Source organism: Pecten maximus, chromosome 10, assembly GCF_902652985.1.
Source record: "Pecten maximus chromosome 10, xPecMax1.1, whole genome shotgun sequence".
Lineage (NCBI taxonomy): Eukaryota > Metazoa > Mollusca > Bivalvia > Pectinida > Pectinidae > Pecten > Pecten maximus.
In genome coordinates, this window is record NC_047024.1 from 22,908,625 (window position 1) to 22,930,075 (window position 21,451).

Consider the following 21,451-nt stretch of genomic DNA (forward strand, 5'->3'; position numbering starts at 1 on the left):
GACAACAGAGACTGTCAATACATGTTTTTTTATCATTATTTTTATTCACTAAGTCTACACAACATCAGTAAGATCCTACTACATCAACAACTTGGCAGAAATCTCAGCCAAAATACATTTCCATCAACAAACAGTAGATTACAAATCCAAGAAAGAATAAAGTTCCTTAATTTCTTAAATCTAAACGACAAACTTGCAAAAGTGAGTGTATGAAAGAGACACAAAGATGCATCTCTTACCATGAACTACCCCCAATGTTCCAATTACAAATTTTAATCGTTTCAGGACCAACCATCTGTATATGTCCAGTATTAATACCTTGTACTAGGTAATTGAAAATAAAGCTTTTTGTCACAAAAGAGAATAGAAGATTTTTTCCAATGCATCTTATCCTTTATCCAATATTTGTAACATTAAAAGTCACAAAAAAACTACACAATTTATTTTCACGTGTATGAAACACTTAAGACTATCACACAATAAAATGTTTATTTCAAGTAAAGAAAACAACAAAATATGTCCAACAGACATTCATTACAAAACATCCAACAAGAAATTCAAATTCAAATTCATTTTTCAACTATAGCGTTAACCATTCATTAGACACAGACAATTTTCTATCAAAATGAAATCAATTTGCTTGAATTGATAAGTTTGTTCCAACAGGTACAGTATATGGTTAATGTGATAGTAGAGGAATTATATTTTAATACTATTGCAGTGATTTTGAAGCAAAAATTCAACATAAATACAAACAAAAGATCAATGATCAAATCCAACAAAAGGAGTATGAAATTAACATACATCTGTATCAATTAACAATCTGCATTCCTATATGGAAAATAAATATATACAATACAACTAGGAACAAAAACATCTTACAAAAGCTAAAATATGATACCTTGAAAATAAGTTATAATCATGAATAATTTGTGTTGAAATAAAAAATACATCATGCACATTGTGTAATTATATAGTTTACACAAGGAAAATCATATGCAACTTCAGCATCAACATACAATCAAAAATTTCTAGTTAAACTTTTTTTTTGTACATATTATTACATGGCTTATGTATGAAATGAAAAGATTGGTCGAAATTTCAAAATATTATTCTAGTTAGTAAATTAAGAATGGACTTAAAAATCGTATTTATTTTCCCTCTTCTGGATAATACAAATAAAAGCACTCATAGCAAAGAATCTTACCCCTAAACTCAAAATGGTATCAAATGAGCATCTGTGAAGATTCAAGCATGTAATGCTATTCCAAAAGATCCTTGCATGTTATTTCAAAATTTTCAAATCATAAAGTTACAAAGAATATGAAACACACTGGTTAAAAGGGCCATAACTCTATACATGTATGTGTAAACAAAATTAGATTTTAGTGGTGGATGCTACCATTCGAGGAGGGATTCAAATACAAAATTTAGCAGTTGTAGATGAAACTTTAAATGTACTCCAAAAGGACACGAGGGTGGTAAAGAAACAAATATAATGAATCCATGGAATTTTTATTGTACACATATATTCACATATCTTTACCAAAGTTTATGTGTGTTCATTTTTTTTTTTTTAATTATTTCTATAATATTCCAGTGAGTTGCAGTCATAGTCAAGTTAACAATGAGGAAAAAATGCAATACAAAGACAACAATAAAACTTACCATGCACACAAATCATCAGCATACATCAATAAATTTCTATTGTTACTGTTGAAAAGTATAGATGGGAAGGAGATTTATACCATTGATACACAGCCAAATCTACAGCACTCCACAATAACAAGGTACTGACACCATTTCACTCTTGTGCATGACAAAAACAAACATGTATACATCCTTCCCTCATACATCCATTAACAAAAACTGTACATTATTCAGCATTGAATATATTCACTAAAAGAACACAGTACAAGTGACAATGAATACACATTCAACCTTCCCACATACATTCACTAACAAAAATTTTACTTTATTCTGCAATACATACCCGGTGACCTCTTGTACATCTACTAACAAAACACAGTACAGCGATCAACAAAACCACCTTCCCTTGTACTCTACACAGAATTAAACGGTACCATATTCAATTCATTTGAATGCTGTTATCCCATATTAACTAAGGAAACTCTGTTTAGCAAGTGAATACAACCTTCTTTCATTCATTCACTAATGAAACATTACAGCATGCAAGAATGAATACCTCTTTCCATCACACACTCTTATTATACAAGCACCACCTTCAATCCTGTTGTCATGACAATAGTTCATGCTAGGTGTGATGCTACAAATCTATGCTATAAAACTTGGCTAATCTATCGATTTGGTGAGATAACTCTTAGCCTATATCAAAGATAACATTCTGATACTAGAAATAAATAACTACTTAATAAATCTTTCAATTTTAAAATAAATAAAAACAAAGTAAGTCGGAGACTCCCGTAGATATACTTCCCCAACCAAGCCCTACCCCACCCCAAGTGGTCAAGTCTGAACACTAACCATTCCATCTCTACTAATGACTGACGGAAATCTTATGGAGAGTCACACTTGCTGTTACCATCCTGAGGTGTTTAGAAATGAACAAAATAGATGTTTAGTTTGTCTTTATATATATATATAATTAAAGGAATCATTAAAAAAAGAATGTATGGCTTTATTTAAGCATTTTCTATAAAACTAGCACTAGAGTGGTTGTTTACATTTTAATAACCTTTCTATCTGAATTCCAATACCTTTTCTAACCAAATTAAACATTTATTTTCAGATATACAACATACTTCTGCATGTATTTTTTGGTGGTGTGAATCTTGTTATTGATTCGAAGTGCATATACAAATACCACAAGTTAGGCAAAGGAAAGGCCAGCTTGTCCATAACATTGTCAGTATCATCATCAGAAAAACTCTGCCTCTTTTCATTTAATAAAGTTACAGAGGTATATAAAACACAGCACTCCTCCAAAATAAAACTTTTCAAAATCTCTCAAAGACATGTTAATGCTAAAAAGGTTTTTCTTCTTTCAGTAATTTCAAAATTACAAAACTTTCCATTGCAAAACCTACTTTTCATATTAAATGTTAATGGAACCACACACAGATATAATACATCTTTACATGCACATCAAAAAAAAAAGTTTTGCTATAGATGTTAAAAATTATGTATAGTTTATCTCAAAAATTGACTTTCTCTTTCCATAAAATTATCTTTTAAAAGTGACTTATGTCACAAAGTTGAGGAATACATCAAAAATATTTGTAAAATATGTTTTGAGCTATAAAATAAAACCAAAATTCGTTGTACATTGTTGTCAAGGTGTGGACATATAGATGATTTTATAATCATACAAAGTTAGTTAATGTCTTTATAGAGATATTAATACATATATATACAGAATCATTTATAGACTAAAAGTGCTATGCTAGAAAATGGACAAGTTTGAAAGGCCCCACTATCAGTCCGACTACCTGTCACAAAGCAGAAACATGTGACAAGGTTCATTTTGTCAAACACCTTATGGAGAAATGGCGCATAACATCACCACTCTGAAAGGAATTTGATGTAATAGTGAGTGTACAGGATGACAATGTTAAACCATTGTGGCATGGTTTGTTGGATTGAATGATAACTGACGGAGAATGATCAATATCAGGTCATTGCATTTTTCATGCAACATCATATTCATGTTTTTATGAGGGACATCTTATTCATGTTTTATGAGGAAGGACTCATACTAAAAAAAAGAAAGAAAAAAAGATGCAACTCTAATTATTGATTTCAGATTCCACAAACATATTTTTTATATTATATTCTTTTAAGTATTTATATATATATCTATATATGCATGCACAACAACCCAATAACATTATTAAAACTTTTCACTAGAAAACAATATATTCACCAGCACTCTAAAATACGAAAAATTATTTTCAAAACTCATCTAAACTTCTATAAAGAGGGGCGACACTTCAAGAATAAATGCCAAAAAGAAATCTTCAAGAATGACAGTTATTAACATGTTTCCTCCAATTCAAAATTCTATTGTGGGATGGTCATTTTGGTAAAAAAAAACCAAAAAAAACCCACCGAATTAACTTTTTTTTTTAAAAAGGTTTCTGCTGAAATGTTTCTTTCATATTACATACATGTCCTGCAATATGCCCAGGGCAAGCAAATAACATTGACTGAAAAGGTTGACTGATATACACAGGTAAATGAAATAGCTTTAGTTGGCATTTCTAGAACTGTAATATAGGTAGGCTTAAATATCAAAATCCATGTTTATTTCTGCTTACATATGGTAGTTTAAAAAAATGATGACAATATTCAAAAAGGAGTATGTTACAAAGATCTTTACCTGGACAGTTTTATAACAGTTCCTCTTTAAAATGATAAAAGTCCTTCATGTATCTTTCTCCTAAAAGATCTTGCATCTGACTTTGAAACAATTTGAATGTACCATATCATTTCTATCCCAAAACAAAATACAGCTCCATTGAATTACTTTCCAAAGAGACCGTTCTATTAAGGAAGCAACATATCACAACAAAAAGAAAACAAGAGAATGAAAGAAATAGTACTACTTTGACACTGAAAATGAACTTTCCGCAAAAACACACTGTAGCACTAGAAAAGATATACACACACAACACAAAAAGATCAACATTGTTATGAACTTCTAAAATGGCCTATAATATGACGCTCCTTCAGAGTACCCTGTAGTGGAATCTAATGTTCACTACAAGGAGGATAGAAAGTAACTAGTTGCCTTACAGGGCTTAATTATTTACTTTTCAAGAAAAGTAACAAAAGTCATAGCTGATATACAAAAAACTTATCAATGGTATCAACAAATTAAAGCAGCATTAATGATTCGTCATATTCTCATAGAACAATTAAGACTGGAATACTCTACAAAGTAATAATTTTTTTGTGTTTTTAAATACATAAAGAAGCCATTTTTGCAAGTCTTTTAACATATATAAATGCAAAATTGCAGGAATCCCAAATAAGACACATATATATGTCTGTAGTCTTTTCCACATATACACGCCTCCATACAATTCGGTCTATCACAGAAATACAACACCCATCGTCATACAGGCTCCAACAAAAACCTCTATGTTAAAAGCATGCCTCCTTTCTGGGTAAGAAAACGACGAGCAAGATCGGTCATTGTCACTTGATCATCAGACTTTCCACATGCAACTCGCTCAAAAGCAGAATCCAGCTGAAAGAAAACGTAAAAATAGTATATTATTTGAATTTTCACAATGTATAATGTGTATGTCGCCAAATAAAGATGTCTATGAAAAAGTGACGCACAGACAGACAGACAAATAACAGGCCTATGGTTGACTCAGTGGTACCATTTTGAGTATTAATTAAATAAACATACCAGGCATTGCTGAAGCAATACATTTCCTCTACCAGCCCCCACTAAATATAGTAACAGTGAGTTTGACCTTGACCCAAAAGCCCTCAATCTAGAACTTGTTTTAGATATTATGGTCCTTCATCATTGTGTTGAATTTGATGAAATTCATTCAAGGAATGAAGCTGCTTGCAATTGAGTGCTGACAAACTTAAGCGTTACGTATATGTGTTCAAGACAAACGAAGAGGAAACCTATATATAGTTCTCCTACTTTCACTGGTAGGGGACTAGTAAATAAGGTTTCTATACCAAACTATAAATATTAATGAAACTGCTTTCCAAAGCTACAGATAAATGAGGAATTCCTGTAATTAAATAATACTGAGAAAATGTTCAAGATTAAATCATTGTTCAAACATTAAACAAATCTCACCTTTACAATAGATTTTATACAAGCACTATCTGAGAATTTTATTCGTTTTATGGACTTCTTCCCAATGCGCATCTAGAAAGGAGAAAGAAAAGCATTTAATTCTAGGAATTCAAAATTTTAATAATTTTTACAAATGTAACATTAAATCATTTTTACAGATGTAATAAGTGAGTGTGCAAGCACTCCTTGAATATTATTTAATGGGTATGTGAGAGCGTTTTAACTTGAAAGTTAACAAGTGCAATCAATGATTATGAAGCTAACTGGCAGCAGCAATCACACTATGCACTCATTTTGTATGTATGTATAAGCATGTCATTTTGAAATTGCACATCACATAACATCACTTCTAGACCTCTAATAAATGTATAATCCAAGTCAGAAGGGTGTGAAGTGTATACTTTTGGACTTACAAACTTTTCAAAAACTTAACCCAAAAACTTTAAAAGTGGGTTTTGGTGCCAAAAAACTTAAGTCCACAAAATGGTAATATGCAAAAAATCACAATTTTTGTTCTGCATGATTTTACTAGAACATCACTACTAGACCTCTAATGAATGTATAAACCAAATTAGAAGGGCGTGAGGTGTGTACTTTTGGACTTACAAGCTTTCCAAAAACTTAAACTAAAGTCTAGAGGTGGGAAGCCGACGGTACAGCATTAGTTCCCCGTTACTCGAATCGGTGAGCTAACAAATATAAAGTTTATGACGTTATGGTGTTATGTTTTGTATTGTTTAATGTCCTATGATCGTTCAAGGACAGCAAACTAATGGTGTAAATATAAACTAAATCTGTTGAGGGGTTAATGAGAGATAATCTATAAGCTATAGGTAGACAGACACATGCTCAATGATATTGTCAAATACTCCCCACTACATAGTGGATAGATTCAGTCCCAGAACTCTCACAGAACTCTCACAAACATCTTAATTCACCTCACCTCTTTTGCTTTTTCCTGCTGAGATGGTTTTGGGACAGCAAACACATCTTCCATAATTTCCTCGGCCAGCGTCTCTTTAATAATCGAGGGCGGAGAAAACAGGATACTGGTGTCTCCAATCAGCGATTTGCTCTGATATCAAAACAATGATTATTCATGAATCACAATAAGACACAACTAATTCCAAACAAAATTTCAATTCAATGTTTTCATGTGAAATATTGAATACTTTTATAAGTCGTACATGGTAAATCTTACTTCTGAACCATGACATGGTTCTGAAAGAATTGTAAGACATCCTGCTGTCTGTAAGTTCATACATCAAGTACTCGGATATGAAAACATCAATATTAAATTAATGAGCTACGTATTCCCTTACTGATACTGACTTGGCTAGAGATACTTTCCTCCTAACTCAATAGTTATAGAGCACTGCTCTGGTATTCTGTGGTTCTGGGTTTAAATCCCAGCAGATGTACTTGTAGGAGGTGACCTTGTTATGTACAAATTTATATTTAGAGTGAAGAAGTAGTTGTACATGTATATTTCATAGTAAACATTACAAAATTACCACCAACTCTCACTATACCTCTCACTAGCATTAGGGGGTGGGTTTGCCAACTAAGATAAGTTTTGCTACATATTTACAATTCTAACAAAAAAAATGCAATACATAGTGTATTTAACATAACAGTGGGCATAAAAATTAATACTATTGTTTCTTTCACCCAAAAATCCTTTACTCCCAATTATGAAGAATAACAGCTAACCCTCACCAGAAACCTGAAGACCAGTACCCTAGTACATTTGTAAAGGGTTTACTGATGACTTTCAACAATTGTCCCAAAACTGTAACATTTAGAAACCAAGTGACCCATGACACTTGACATGGCAACATAAGCTCTTCCTATCTTCAAAAGAGAAGGTAAATATGTTTCACAAACCCCGGACATAAAATCTTCTAGTACTACAATAAAGTTTCCAAAAGATAAAAGATCTATATGACATACCGGAGTTTCTGGTGACATAAGGAGGGACTCGGTACTGGTGAAGATGGACCCTTCAGACACTGGCCACTTCAGGGACTGTCTTGCCTTGTTAGTTTTATCTTCCTGTATTGGTAACAGACAGCAGATTATTACAAACTATGTATCATATAACAAATCAGCATACTTTAAAATCAATGTGATAGTAAAATGTCATTTTCTTGTCTGCATTCAACAGAAATTGGTATATATTTATTGTGGCTGTCACCATGTTGTGTTAAAATTAATAATTATTAGATAGTTCATTTTTGACTCAGCATAAAAAAAAACTGAGTAAGTAAACATTACTTGATATATTAGCAATTTTCAACAGATTTTATCACGAAAATAAAGTTGACTCATTAAAGCTAATAAAAAGCAACATAATGAACAAGTTCTGTGAAAATGCCACCAAGAAATTCTACATTGCGACATTCCAATACACTGGCTACAATAAGAAAATCTAGTCATACTCGCTACCATTGTACCTTCACTCTACACCTAACATAAAAACTCTTTCATTTTTGGAGACAAAATGAATTTTGAGATGATTTTAGAGAATAACCAGGCTAAAAGGGAAGAACATTCTATTTTTTACGGACCTGTTTGTTTTGCTTGTTCTCCCTAGGGGTTAAGTTGAAGTCCATGGTTGACAGATCTCCCTCATAGCCAGTGTCCTCCTTGATCATCTCGTTCAGGTCATCCAGCTGTCCTGGGCTCTATAATCAATATATATACTTCAATATAAAGTTTCATTATAGACTAGCCGGAATATACCTCGAGACTACATGATAATGTATTAATTAATAAGTATATTTTACAGGACTGGATATGTACATCAACAAATTAAAAAAAATATCAATGGTAAAATATCAATATACTGGTATATTTCTGAGAAAATCAATGAAATTTTCAACATCGTTATCCCACCAATTTACATATAATTTATAGTGAAAAATCAGTAAAAACATTTTAGTATCTCGCTACAAGTAAATATTAATTGCGACAGCGAAGGACTACTCACAATGTCCTTAAATGTTCTTGCTTTCTTTTCCATCTCGGCCAGAGCTGTCTTGAATGGAGTAGGAGTCCTAGGAGTGGCATTAAGTATAGATCGTCGGATCCTTGGTGTGCAGTAAAAATCCCTTGGTGTGCTAAACAAAATTTCAAGCATTTGTTTTTTTATTTTTCTGAATATAATTTAATGACACATATAAATGACAAGTTCTTGAAACTTAAAGCATTGTATGTTATAAAGCGATTCCCCGTGTATCAGAATTCTTTTAATACTCATTTTCCCTGATTCTAACATCTTCTTTCATTTATCCGAGTGGTCCCAATAATTTTTATGAAGAAAACTTGTGCTTATTATCCTATCTCACGCTACTTGCCCCAGGCATGAGGCTATACATCATTTATTTAGTCTGTAATGATCAACAAGAATTATTTCCCCTTAACTGACAACTCAATTATTTGCAGCTATAAAACACAAATGTTCATCATGGTCACTATGATGTTCCAACAGACAGGACCAACACTTAGCTAACATCAATATAAAATACTAGTTACAAAAACTTTCTGATACAACACCCTATGTGATCCAACCAAATTCTTGGACAAGGTTAATACGTTGCATGAATACATCTTCAAAACAAGGTATATATCTTACTTTGAATCCCGTTTGATCTCTGGAGTGTCCAGAACACTATTATTGGTTGGTGTGGCCATATGAAGCTGGCTGCATACGGGTGTTGATGTCACTTTACCAAAAGGAATTTCAGGACTATTCAAAAACTGTAACAAATACAAAAAATTCCAATTTTTGTGTCATAGTCTGGCAAAACAGTTGTCATGTACAGCTATAAAAAATTGTGCTCAAATTTGTTATATTCTTTTACATTGAATTATATAATATCTATAAATGTTGAGACAAATTCATCAGCTTAGTCTCATTTAGGTATATTACTGTGCAGTAATGCATAATAATTATGCACTCATTTTCTTTTCTTTTGCCTTTAGTATTGTGATGACCTACCTAAATTTAAAAATCAAAAGTTTTCATCAAAAATGAGTTTTGATCTTTTTATATAACTTTTGTTTTTCCTCTGTTTATATTTTGCACTTGTTTTACAGATGATGACTTAGAATTCTTTTGCTATAACTTGAGGAAACCTATAAATGTGAATGGATGAACAGACAGATATGAACACTCCCTACCAAAACATGTGTAGTTATATATATATACAAAAAAAATCCATTTTATCAAAAAACAACAAATTCTGTCCAAATACACACTTGTGAAGGAGAAAATGGCAAATTCTTTATCGGCGTTCCTTTTGGAGTCAAATGTTCTTCTTTATCATCCGATGAATACGGTGATAAATGGTTTCCATGAGGAGGTTTGTTGTCCAGTGAATAAATATTTATGTTCTCTTTATAGGCATTTTGGAAAACAGATTCGTCCATCACGGGAGCCCTTCTGGACATGTCCGTCCAGTTTGTCCGTGGCGTCTTAGCACTTTCCTTTTCACTTTTGCTTGGCAAACAGATCTGGAAATATACATATATATGACTTAATGCAATGAAATTCTCTAGTTTTTAAACAGATTAAAGAAAATTCTTCCATAAATTCAGGGCAGGAAGAAAAAAATCAGCATAACTGGTCCTTTGGACAAATTAGGATTCAAAAGTACTTGCCCAAAGGTGAAGCATAGTGGTTCAATTAAACTGAATTAATAATATCCTCAATTACTCCAGGGGAAAGGTAAAAAAAAAATGAGAAATTTTGCACTTGCCAATCGGGCAAGTAGTCAGCAATGTTTACTAGCCCACAGACCAAATCTACTGGCCCCAGGCCATTGGACTTGGGTTTTTTCTCGCCCTGAATTATTCTGAAGAATACTTTCCAGAAACCAGCAAACGAGAACCAAAGAACCATCTGTAATATACTTCTAGCAATAACACAATGTTATGCTATCTACACACATATTATAACAAGATACATGTATAGAGGGTCCAAAACAAACAATATCACCACCATCGGTACAAAGATTACCTCTAGTGTTGGGAATCGGTTGAATTTTTGTGATCGATCATCACTTGTGTGTAACCAATCGATGATCCGATTAAAATTGATTAATTTCCAAGTGTATTTTTTGTATTCATGTCTCAATATTTTGTGAAATGCTTTCAACAACAATTTCAGTAACTAATAAACTGTTATACCTACATGTATACTATCTTTATACCTACATGTATACTATCTTCCTGTGTGTTTGAACCAAAATTGTTTTTTTTTTTAATAATTTTATTCAACACATAAAAAAACAACAAAAGGATTGTTTATTGGAGTATTTAGCTAATTGGATTTTTTTTGCACAGGCTGTAAAATGCTTTAATCCATCCGTTATCGAAAGTCTAATATACTTTGAAAACGAAAGTAGAACTGTGACTTACCATTGAAGGAATACGACTTTCTGCACATTTTACAAATAGTTTTCGTCATATTTAAAGTATCTGTACTTAACGGACCTTCTGCTTCTTGTTTTCATTAAAAACCAAAATGTTTCCATAAAACAGACCCTGTGCGTTTACCGGGAAGAAAGATTGTATACGTTAACGTTGCTTCCATAGCTAGTCGCTTATGTTCTCACAAACGAAATCTTAGTCATCGGTACGTTTGCATTCCCCCTAGTATTACTACATGATACCGGTTAATGTGACGCTTGATTTTGTATGATACAAGCATAACCATTTCCCGCAAGCGACTGTGTTGTAGACATTGTCAAGCTGAATTTGCGTATGTTTATCTGAAATCCGGCTAATATATTTTCATAAAACCTGATGTAGGGCACTTCCGACGAAACTCGATTACAGATTTCTTACTCGATTAATTGATCAAACGTCTCAAACAAGTGATACTCGACGAACTCGATTAATCGGAACACCACTTATTACCTCATACTGTATATTAAAATACCTCACACTAGAATTAGGATGAGGGGAGGGGGTGAGTTCATCAACTGGAATCTATATTGCAATATGTGTATACTGATACTTTAACAAAAAATATTGCAATATCTGATGCCTTTCAACACATGCACAAGAACTTAACATAAGATTCTCATAGCAAACATGAAAGGAAGTAAACCATGTCGATGTGACAACATAACCCCCCCTCTCTTTGAGAGCAAAGCTAAATATGCTTCAAAGACTCTGGATAGTCATAGTTAACCCCAATATCCACCCTGAAACCAAATATTAGAACTTAGTACAATTATAAAGGAGTTACTGATGCCTTTCAACGCTTGCACCAAAAACATAACATTTGGAAACCAACAGGGCAACAACATTAGCTCCCTCTCTCTTCAAGAGATGAGCTAAAAATGCATCAAATCTGAGTAATGTAAGGGCTATTCCATTGAAATATCTACCTGACCCCAGGACACCCACAATAAATCACTTCTATACATGGATGGATTTCCTTCCCATTACTTCTATCAGTTCTATGTAATTTATCAAGTAAATTCTATAGGTGGTATCCCTTAACCAAACCTCAAGTCCTGGGGTGGCATAGATGTTTTACTGCCCTAATCAATAAATGCAGTTATCAAATAAACCAGAAGGAGGCAATAAGACTTTCATCCAATATCAGAATTAAGAAAATAATATTAGATATATGCAGGGCTGAGGCCAGATCAATTATGATCTAGATGACTCTAAAGAAAATACTAAGTAAACTCAAAGGTAAATTGTACCTTCCTCTTGCCCTTCCTTAGGATGGCAGGCTTGGAGAATTTGGAGGTAACTGGAGATGTAATGGGAATAAGACGTCCAGGACTTTTCAGGCGTTGGATAGCTTTCCCATCAAATCTGTAACCTGTGAAAAATAAAAGCAACCCATATAGAAAACAGAAACATTGTATATGATGTGTATATAGAGGTTACACAATGAGTGGTTGTTGGATATGGAATTTATTTCACACGAGTAAGTTATTTTTTAAAAGTTACAAAAGACACGAGCTTTAGCGAGTGTTTTTTGCAACTTTTAAAAAATAACTTACGAGTGTGAAATAAATACCATATCCAACAATTTCGAGTCGTGTGACCTGTTTCTACCACAATAATATCGGCTTGAATCAAAGGGAAACGTGGCCAAGTATAATTTCGCGTATGCAAATAAAGTGTACCGGTGACGTCCGGGACCCGGTGATGTGACGTCATTAGATTATTGATGACGTCAATAACAATTGCAGCTTGGGTCAAAGTTCACCGTGTTAGCCAATCAAAATGCGTACAGAGTTTATACCACGTGTGGTATAAACAGATTGTTAATCAACAGCTGTAATGATTAACTGATGGTCTGAGAGTTGAATAACACAGGGTATTGTGGTAGAATATTATTTCCATAATGGTCAAGTGACATTTCACCCTTATGTTTGATTTTCTGGCTAGGTTTGTTTTAGTTACCTGTAGTTTTGTCTGGTTGGTACAACCTTGTCAATATTACTAAATAATCAATTGTTCATTCTGGGTTCATTGTTACTGTTACAAGTTAACTTTGTAGTCTTAAAACAAAAATTTATATCGAAATCTTTAAAGGTTGGGCCTATGTCTAAGAAACAAAACCTTCAGATCCACCTGTTTCACTAAATATCTCTATTTGGGGTTCAAATGGTGGTACGTGTGCTGTGATTAATCGTACCTTTGCTATTTAAAGCTGTAAACTTGATGGGAGTTACACCTGTTATTGATCCAGTTCCACTGATGAGGTCCAGAGAGGAAAGACCACTAAAACCAGACCCCAATTCAGGCACCTTTCCGTCTTCACTCCTGAAAATACATTATGGACATAAATTATAACCATGTTGTCTTTTAGAACTTGTGCCTGGGCAAGGCTGGGGATGATTGTCATGCTTTCCAGCAAATGTGTCTATACTCTTCCCATGTGCAAAATTACTGCATTATAATTTAACTTCCTACAGAGAAGGAATTTGAAAGGCATAAAACCAATGCACTGAAATCTAAAAAAAAATCAGACAAAGTGTTTCTATCATTCAATGAGAAACTATACAGTAACTAATATTAAGACTTGAAAAATTAGAGTTGACAAACTGAAAACCATTCAAGATTATTATATTACATTCTAAACCTAAACAATAATTGAGTAACTTTAAAAAAAAAAAAAAAAGAAGTGTTGAATATCACCTTTCACCGAAGCAAACTTACTTTACTGGAGTACTACTGGAGTTGCCAGTATTGTCAGAGGAAACACGGACATTTGGGAAAAGCTGTACGGGCTGCACTGACTGGTAGTTTGTTGAGGTACTGGGTGTAAAGGCCTGGGTATATATACCAACTTGCTGGTCCGTGCAATTTTCGTCTTCATATTTGCGCTTCATTGTTGAATTCCAGTGATTTTTGATTGCATTATCAGTTCTGTCAAGAGAAATTTGTATTAGTCATTTTTCATTTCAAGACTGACATTTCTGATTTTCTTTAAATTTAGAAAAGCATTTCTGTCATCTCTATGAAGTGGGATCGCCTGTTGGCACTAGTGGCAGATGAAAAGCAGGGTTTTTTTCTGAGAGCTTTTTGGGGCCGTTAATGGGCCCCATTCCCAACTGGAATTATTTCATTTAAAAGCCAAATTCCCAAAATTTGCAGGTTACTCCTGAAAAAATCTTTCCCCAATTCACTAATTTTCTTTCCAAAATGACACAAAAAGGCCCCATCCCAAACCAGTGAGAAAAAACCCTGAAAAGATAAGCACAGATGGGATTTCAGGACAACTCAATAAGTAAACAAGATAAATGTGTGGTATTGAAATGTGAAACTGTGTAAATAAAGAACATGGGCTGGAGAAAAAGTGTACAAAACAAGATTTTTTTTCAACTCCCTGATTGGGATCTCACCACTTGACAGGGTGAGAAAAATTAATAAAGATTACGGTAATTAAAAATTGGAACAATGCTCGACTCAGCCAAGGAAAGAATATATTTTAACATAAACAAAGGGAGGCGATCAAGATCGAGCTAAATATTCAAGTCACACATCTTCAACTAAGTGTGTTTGACACTAGAGTTTCACTTTAAGTACACTGGGGATCAGGAACTTCACAGACAAGGTTTTGATCATGATAAAGTTTAAAGTATTACACAATAGGTTGGCAAAACACACACAAATGCAGTAGTGTAGATCTGGAATTTAAGGCATTTTTAAGTTGAAATGTAATATATGCTTCATATGTTATTAGATTGGTTTTTTTGACAGATATTTGAGTCCCGGACTCGTACTTTTCCTGTGGCACTCGCCACTATGAACTATTTATAGTAATGGGACTAAGCAAAGTTTTAGACATGGTATTCTGGACTCGCAGTAAAAACTCCTACACCATTACTGGTTAATATCTATAATACATCCAGGCAGCCCCTTATCAATCAGAAAATTTCCATATTTCAAGTATTAATTCTAACAAATTTTTGAATTACCTTCCAGGTAAGAACTTTGCTATTTCAGCCCATCTGTTTCCAAGCTGTCTGTGGAGAGAGTAGATAAGACGATCCTCCTCCTCTGTCCACGCACACTTTTTAATGTCTGGGTTCAGATGGTTGTGCCACCTTTACCAAGAAACAAAGAAAGTTATAGTCAGAAGGTCTGTAGAGATCTACACCAAATAACCATACTGAGTATTACTCAAACGAATAAATGTCCCCTACAGGTCCCTGCTAGCTACATGTTGTATGATCCTTTACAAGAATGTGAAGTTTGGTCCAAATCCCTTATGGAATGAAGCCCCTCAATTGCTGACAATGATTTTCTAAAAATAGTAATGCCACTAATGGTGACCAGGGGTCGACATTAACGCTTGTCCGATTGTCCGGTACCAGACGAAATTGATGTCGGACAAGTGAAATCATTAAAGTACTTGTCCGACGGGACAAGTAACAAATCTGTCATTGTGTTTTATTTATGTTATATTCTGAAGTCAAAACTGATTCAATACTCACTGTAAAATGAGTAAAAACTCCTTTAAATTGTGTTAACCATCGAACGGAAGTGAGTTGCATGCTTATTAAAGCTTCATTCGGAACTACATAGAAATGATGGCAGACTTCCGAGGGCTCTCGAAAACATGCAATCGGTATCACTAGTATGTTTGAAACGCATGCGAATGCTGTACATGTGAGAGCATTGATACTATGACAGATACCGTCTGCTGGAATCGTAATAAAAATGAATCAGTTTTGATATAATTAAGGAGGCTACAGATGAAGCAGACTACCATGCCCTAGAAAACGGTGACATGTTTTAATGTTTTTACAGCAGTAAGTTTGTTTATAGTTTAGTCGAACAGTTCTTCATGAAAGTTAATTATTTTAAAGTACTTCATTCATCTGCTTTTAGGTAAAAAAAGGATGGTTTAGTAAAACTTAATAACTTGTAATAATGCTTTCTAGCTGTTTTATTGTTGTTAGTAATTATTATTAGTCAAAATTATGGCTTGCAGTGCTTACCTCTACTTTATAATAAATCATCTCGCTGTTTACACATAACAGATGGAAAGAAGAAACACATGTAGGACAAGTGATTATTTCATTCGGACAAGTGAATATATCTTATCACTTGTCCGAAGGGACAAGTGCAGAAAAAAGTTAATGTCGACCCCTGGTGACTTTGACCTAACACTTTCAAATGTGTAATGACTAATGTCCAGGTGAAGTTTTCTTCATTTACTTCAGTAATTCTATTTTCAAAACTTTTTACATGAAACCTGTTGGTGTAAGATCTAATATTTTTATGCTCAGAATGAACTAGAATGCAGGAAACTGTATCTAAAATTTTCGAATTTTTCCTCACTGTTGGGGTAAGGGGTAATGCCCCCAAATCCCCCAAGAGGGACATCACCTTTGGCAGCCCGGGCTGCCTCTTTCCAAAACCTGGCAGCCTGGCGGTCTGTCAAGGTGATTATGTTAATGACAACCCCTGCCTAACAACCCTGAAACAGTGTTCGAAAGTAAAGGTGGTCCGATGGCCTGCGGCTATAGAAAACCTGGTCGGTCTATGTAAAATTTCAAAGTTTTAGCCCGACTGGCTATGAAAAGTTTAAATCCAGCAACATTCCAATATTTTCTGACAAATGATCATATGAAATTAGAGCTTACAATCGAGGGGATTTTACCAAGAACAGCGTGTTATTTGCTCCAAACATCTGAGTGAGTATGAACTGGATGATGCAAGTGTTTGTATGATGCAGTTATGCTACTTTCCAACAATATGTTTACAAAATGGGTCTATGGATAAATGACTTGGGCTATGAGATTTCAATTTTCTGAAGACAAATTGTCTAAGGAATTTTCATGTATACTTTCATACACTGCTGAAACTCAAACTTGTCCAAGATATTATAGTCCTTTATGATAGTGTGAAATTTTATCAAAATTATTCAAGAAATGAAGCCATCAGCACTGACAACATTGGTGCTACTTAAATAAGTATGTATCATGTAGATGGACAAATAAAACTATAGTACCCACCCACCTAAGTTTCACCAGTACGCGACTGATAACATCTTTATGTCAATGAAATAATTGAATAATTTCTAAATACATTGAGAATCAAACTAAAACAATTCTATAGTATCAAATGTGTATACCTTTCTCGACACTGCTTGCCAGTTCTACCATTCAGAAGTTTGGAAATAAGTGTCCACCTTTTTGGACCAAATTTCTGGACAAGCTCCAAAACTTTGTCGTCCTCCTAATGTAAAAAAAAAAAAAAACTGATTAACACCTTAACATCACACAAAACAATCATAATGGAATTTTTCTCTTTTCTCATAAATATTAAGTCTTATATATCGGAAAGACAGAAAACCAGAAAAAAATAACGTTGAATTCTTTTATAACAATTTAAGGATTTTCTCTAATTGACATTAAGGTTTTTGTCATGAAAAGCAGATTGGAAAAGAAAGAAATTGCTATCAACAATTGGTAGCAATTTGTTGATGTAACCAAAGTCTGCAGTCATAAATATCAAAATTAATATTCAAAACACTTGCCTCCTTTGTCCAGGGGCCTTTTATTAGGGCTGGGTTCAAAACTTTGTGCCAGCGGTGCTGACACTGTATATCAGTACGATCAACAAAGTACTTTGCCACAAGTTTCCAGTCTTGTGTACCACAGTATTCCAGAACCTTTTTTAATTTTTCATCCTGCAACGTAAAACATTTCAGATGATTCATTGATGAAATCATAATCTGTCAAAGATTTACATGTATTTAAATGAAATTGAGAAATAACAGGCTGTTATTGCCAGAAACTGGCTTTTAATGAGAACAATGGAAATTTACAATATAGCAGCTAAGCTCCCATTTTTTCATAAAATAAAGACTCAATTTATCACCTCCTCTTTTGTCCACCGTCCTTTATTAATGAACCGGTATCCAAAGGTTTGAGAAGCATTGTAATCGTGGTCAATATGCTCTCCTTCATCCGAATCCTCGTCACTACTGAAAGACTGTCTGCTGAAAGCTGCAGTTCTGAAGAACGTGATACATCATATAGGTCCTAATTAATTCAGTGACAATGTACAAAATTATGAAACTGAAAGTGAGCAAAATCTTAATATACATGAAATGTTTGAAAGGGTGTGGTATGCACATTATAATAGAGATGGGATCGATAGCATCAACTTCCTTAATTGTTGTTTAAAATAGCCTGCATGGCTGAGATCAATGTAACCAGAAAAAGACTCAGAACTAGAAGGCGTATTTAGACCAATAATAAATGTCAAATTAGGCTAGTCTAGGCCTAATATGCCAGATTATTTTTGGAAGACATGTTTACCTTTCATTTATAATCCTATGATAGGTGTTATCTCGGTAGCTGTAAACAAACGTCATTTTTGTAGAATCAAATCTCCCAAATAATTAAAGATATTCCTCCAAGTATAAGTCCTGTACGAACGCAATTAACAGGTAAAGCAATGTTGACAGTCATTTTCTTGACGTGGTGCTCCGCACGCGCACGTGAAACGTCATTGCCATTGGTGATTTTTGACGTCTAGAATATGTGCACGTGCAGAAAAGAGCCAAATTGAACTATCCAACGTGAACACTATGATCTATCTATAAATAAACTTATTATTTTTAGTCTGACTTTTTATTGTGCCAGATAGATATCCTGCATTGCTACTCGAGATGTTTAACAGCTTGCCGATTACCAAAGAGATGACAATGATAAATTTTCATGTTTCGCCCTTGCAGATTTTTTTCTCAAGACAATCTAACAGCTATTTTACCAGTGAAACCTGTAACTCAAATGCATGTTTCTTTGTTTTAAACAGGACATGCGAGTTTTTTTCATATTACTTTGGTTTGCTTTACCACAAACAACAGATGGGTCTTCCGAAATGGCCAATGGCCATGCAATACAACGCTGCAAATACAAAGACAATGTATAAATATTGCTACTTACCGGTCTTCCGGCAGATTAGACATACCGATCGCCAAAAACACAATTCATCGGTACTTCCATAACAAAACTATGGCTGTATTTTCATATCTAACGACTTAGAATATTCAGACGTGGAAAAAATACTGAGCGAATATATTGGTAAACAAACAGCAATGGCGGTCAAATTGCGCGCTAAGATTGTAGCGGCGATGAAAGCCAAAATCTGATTGGCTCAAATCAGACTTCCGGGGCTTGCGTCAAAACTAAATTTAGTAATCATATGAGCTGATGCACACGTGTAGCATACCATAAATGTCGCGTTCTCGTTAAAATATAATATCTTGATAAGGGATTGACGTCAAACAATATTAATTCTGGTAAAATCAAGTTATGATATTAAAATAGTGTCACAATTAGATCACCATCGGAATCCATATTTAGAATTATTATCAATATTAGTAAATTATCACAGTGCACGAGATATGAAAAATAGCATAATAAAGAGTTATCAATATAAACACTGCATGATCGACACAAGAATATTTCATTTTAATCTATAATATATTATTTGTATCAATGTTATTAATAACCTAGAATGACCCATAAACCCCAATTTTGATCGAGCCCCTTGAATAATTTTGACTTTCTAAAGAAAGGTGAAAAAATATATTAATTACCCAAACTGGGACCAGTTATAAGGACGTATTGAACTAAATGATTTAGTATAGCATCTTTTTGTTGTATTTTCATTTAACATTGTTAATTTAATCCAATCTTTATCGGCAATTAAACAAAGATCGATGATTATGGATTCTTGATATCGTTAATTTAAATGTCACTCATGCGTATATTTGCGACATTTCCCATCATACATATAAACAGTGGATTAATGCTGAGCTTTTAAGTTACTCTTTCATATCAAGCAAATGAGTTCAACTGTCACAAGATCAATTAAGGATTAATCAGGCGGATCATTTTGTTTGGAGTAATTTGTAAACAAGATATCCAACGGTCACCAAGCTGAGATCTGTCACCAACAATTTTCATAACGCACCTGGATCAATACCTGTCCAGCGATGACAAATATTTATAAACATTTATTTGAGTCTTAAGAAGATTTTTTTTTGAAATTTCATGAAATTTAATCTATTTCAACCAGACCCTCGGGCCAGAGGGGGCCATATATTTGGTTGACCTTTGACCCTTCTTACGTATCCAGCTGTCTCCTTTTTCCGACCTTGACAATAGTTGATAATGCGATTGTATATGTCCCGGTAAATGTTTTAGGAGAGCTACAAATTGTTTATATATTATATCATATTACAGTTTCGGGTCAAAAGTCTTTTCGCACAACCTATTTCTGCTTTAATTTCTTTGTATTTTCAACTTCTTTTTTTTTCAATCACTTGCCCTGCTTTCATACATGATTGTATTTTGTTGATTTGATGTGAAGGAATGTAAAATTTCTATACATAATCCTTTGAATGTAGAAATTCAAAGTAACAACAAAACCAAATTTCCCATGGCACCTTCATCATTCCTTAACTTACCAAATTATCATCAAAATGACGTTACGAAAATTCATATCATAAAATGAATTTGAATTTCTCAAATAAATGACAACGGGAAACAGTGAAAATATTATCAACTGATATAAAAACTCTTGTGAGAATGCCTTTCACTTTTTTATGGAATGTCACCGTTTTACTAACGAAAGGCATATTTTGTTACAAAACCTAAATAATCTTAATGTTACAATAAGTTTAGAAGTTATGTTAAATGGAAACTCACAACTTTCCGTTGACCTTAATAGAAATATCGTTAGATATGTGCAATGTTTTATCAAATCCAGTAATAGACTTTGAATTTTGTAATTGAATCAGTTTATTTGGTAAACCGTATGTCATATCATTTTTTATGCATGTAAATGTAACTATGCCTTGTAATACAATGTATATATGTTGGGAGAAGGCGTTGATAAGTTGTTGTAACTTGTGCCTAATCCCGTGTCTATGTTTTGACAATAAATATGTTTAAACTAAAAACTCTTTCAGCATAAAAAAAACATTTGCTAAAAGCAGCCCCTTAATTATTCCTGGAAAAATCTTTGAAAAATAACCTTAAATGGTAAGATTATATAGAAAAATTGAAATGTGCGGAAAGACTTTTGACCTGCCAGTGTATTGTAGCAAATCGTCAGAGGAATGTGCGCGTG

At 33.6% G+C, this 21,451-nt stretch overlaps 2 protein-coding genes across 3 annotated transcripts in view; both read right to left on the reverse strand.

Annotated features, from left to right (window-relative positions):
• Positions 1-2,566, reverse strand: part of LOC117336597 (SET and MYND domain-containing protein 4-like) — a 42,158-nt gene extending 39,592 nt beyond the window's left edge. Inside the window, exon 1 of the mRNA XM_033897209.1 lies at positions 2,531-2,566. Within this exon, the coding sequence (XP_033753100.1) occupies positions 2,531-2,566 (36 nt within the window). The remainder of the gene's footprint in view (positions 1-2,530) is intronic.
• Positions 19-19,753, reverse strand: LOC117335649 (myb-related protein B-like). Of its 2 annotated transcripts, none has more exons than XM_033895792.1 (16): positions 19,258-19,753; positions 18,185-18,320; positions 17,841-17,993; positions 17,436-17,539; positions 15,271-15,399; positions 14,009-14,218; positions 13,485-13,612; positions 12,538-12,659; positions 10,076-10,330; positions 9,450-9,574; positions 8,805-8,934; positions 8,383-8,499; positions 7,766-7,867; positions 6,756-6,887; positions 5,813-5,884; positions 19-5,233 (listed from the first exon to the last, which is right to left on the reverse strand). In XM_033895792.1, the coding sequence occupies exons 1-16, from the start codon at positions 19,278-19,280 to the stop codon at positions 5,123-5,125; spliced, it is 2,049 nt and encodes a 682-aa protein (XP_033751683.1). In that variant the 5' UTR covers positions 19,281-19,753; the 3' UTR covers positions 19-5,122. The 2 variants fall into 2 exon arrangements, with proteins under 2 accessions (XP_033751683.1, XP_033751682.1); XM_033895791.1 differs by lacking the exon at positions 19,258-19,753 and adding an exon at positions 18,628-19,244.
• Positions 19,754-21,451: the final 1,698 nt, after the last annotated feature.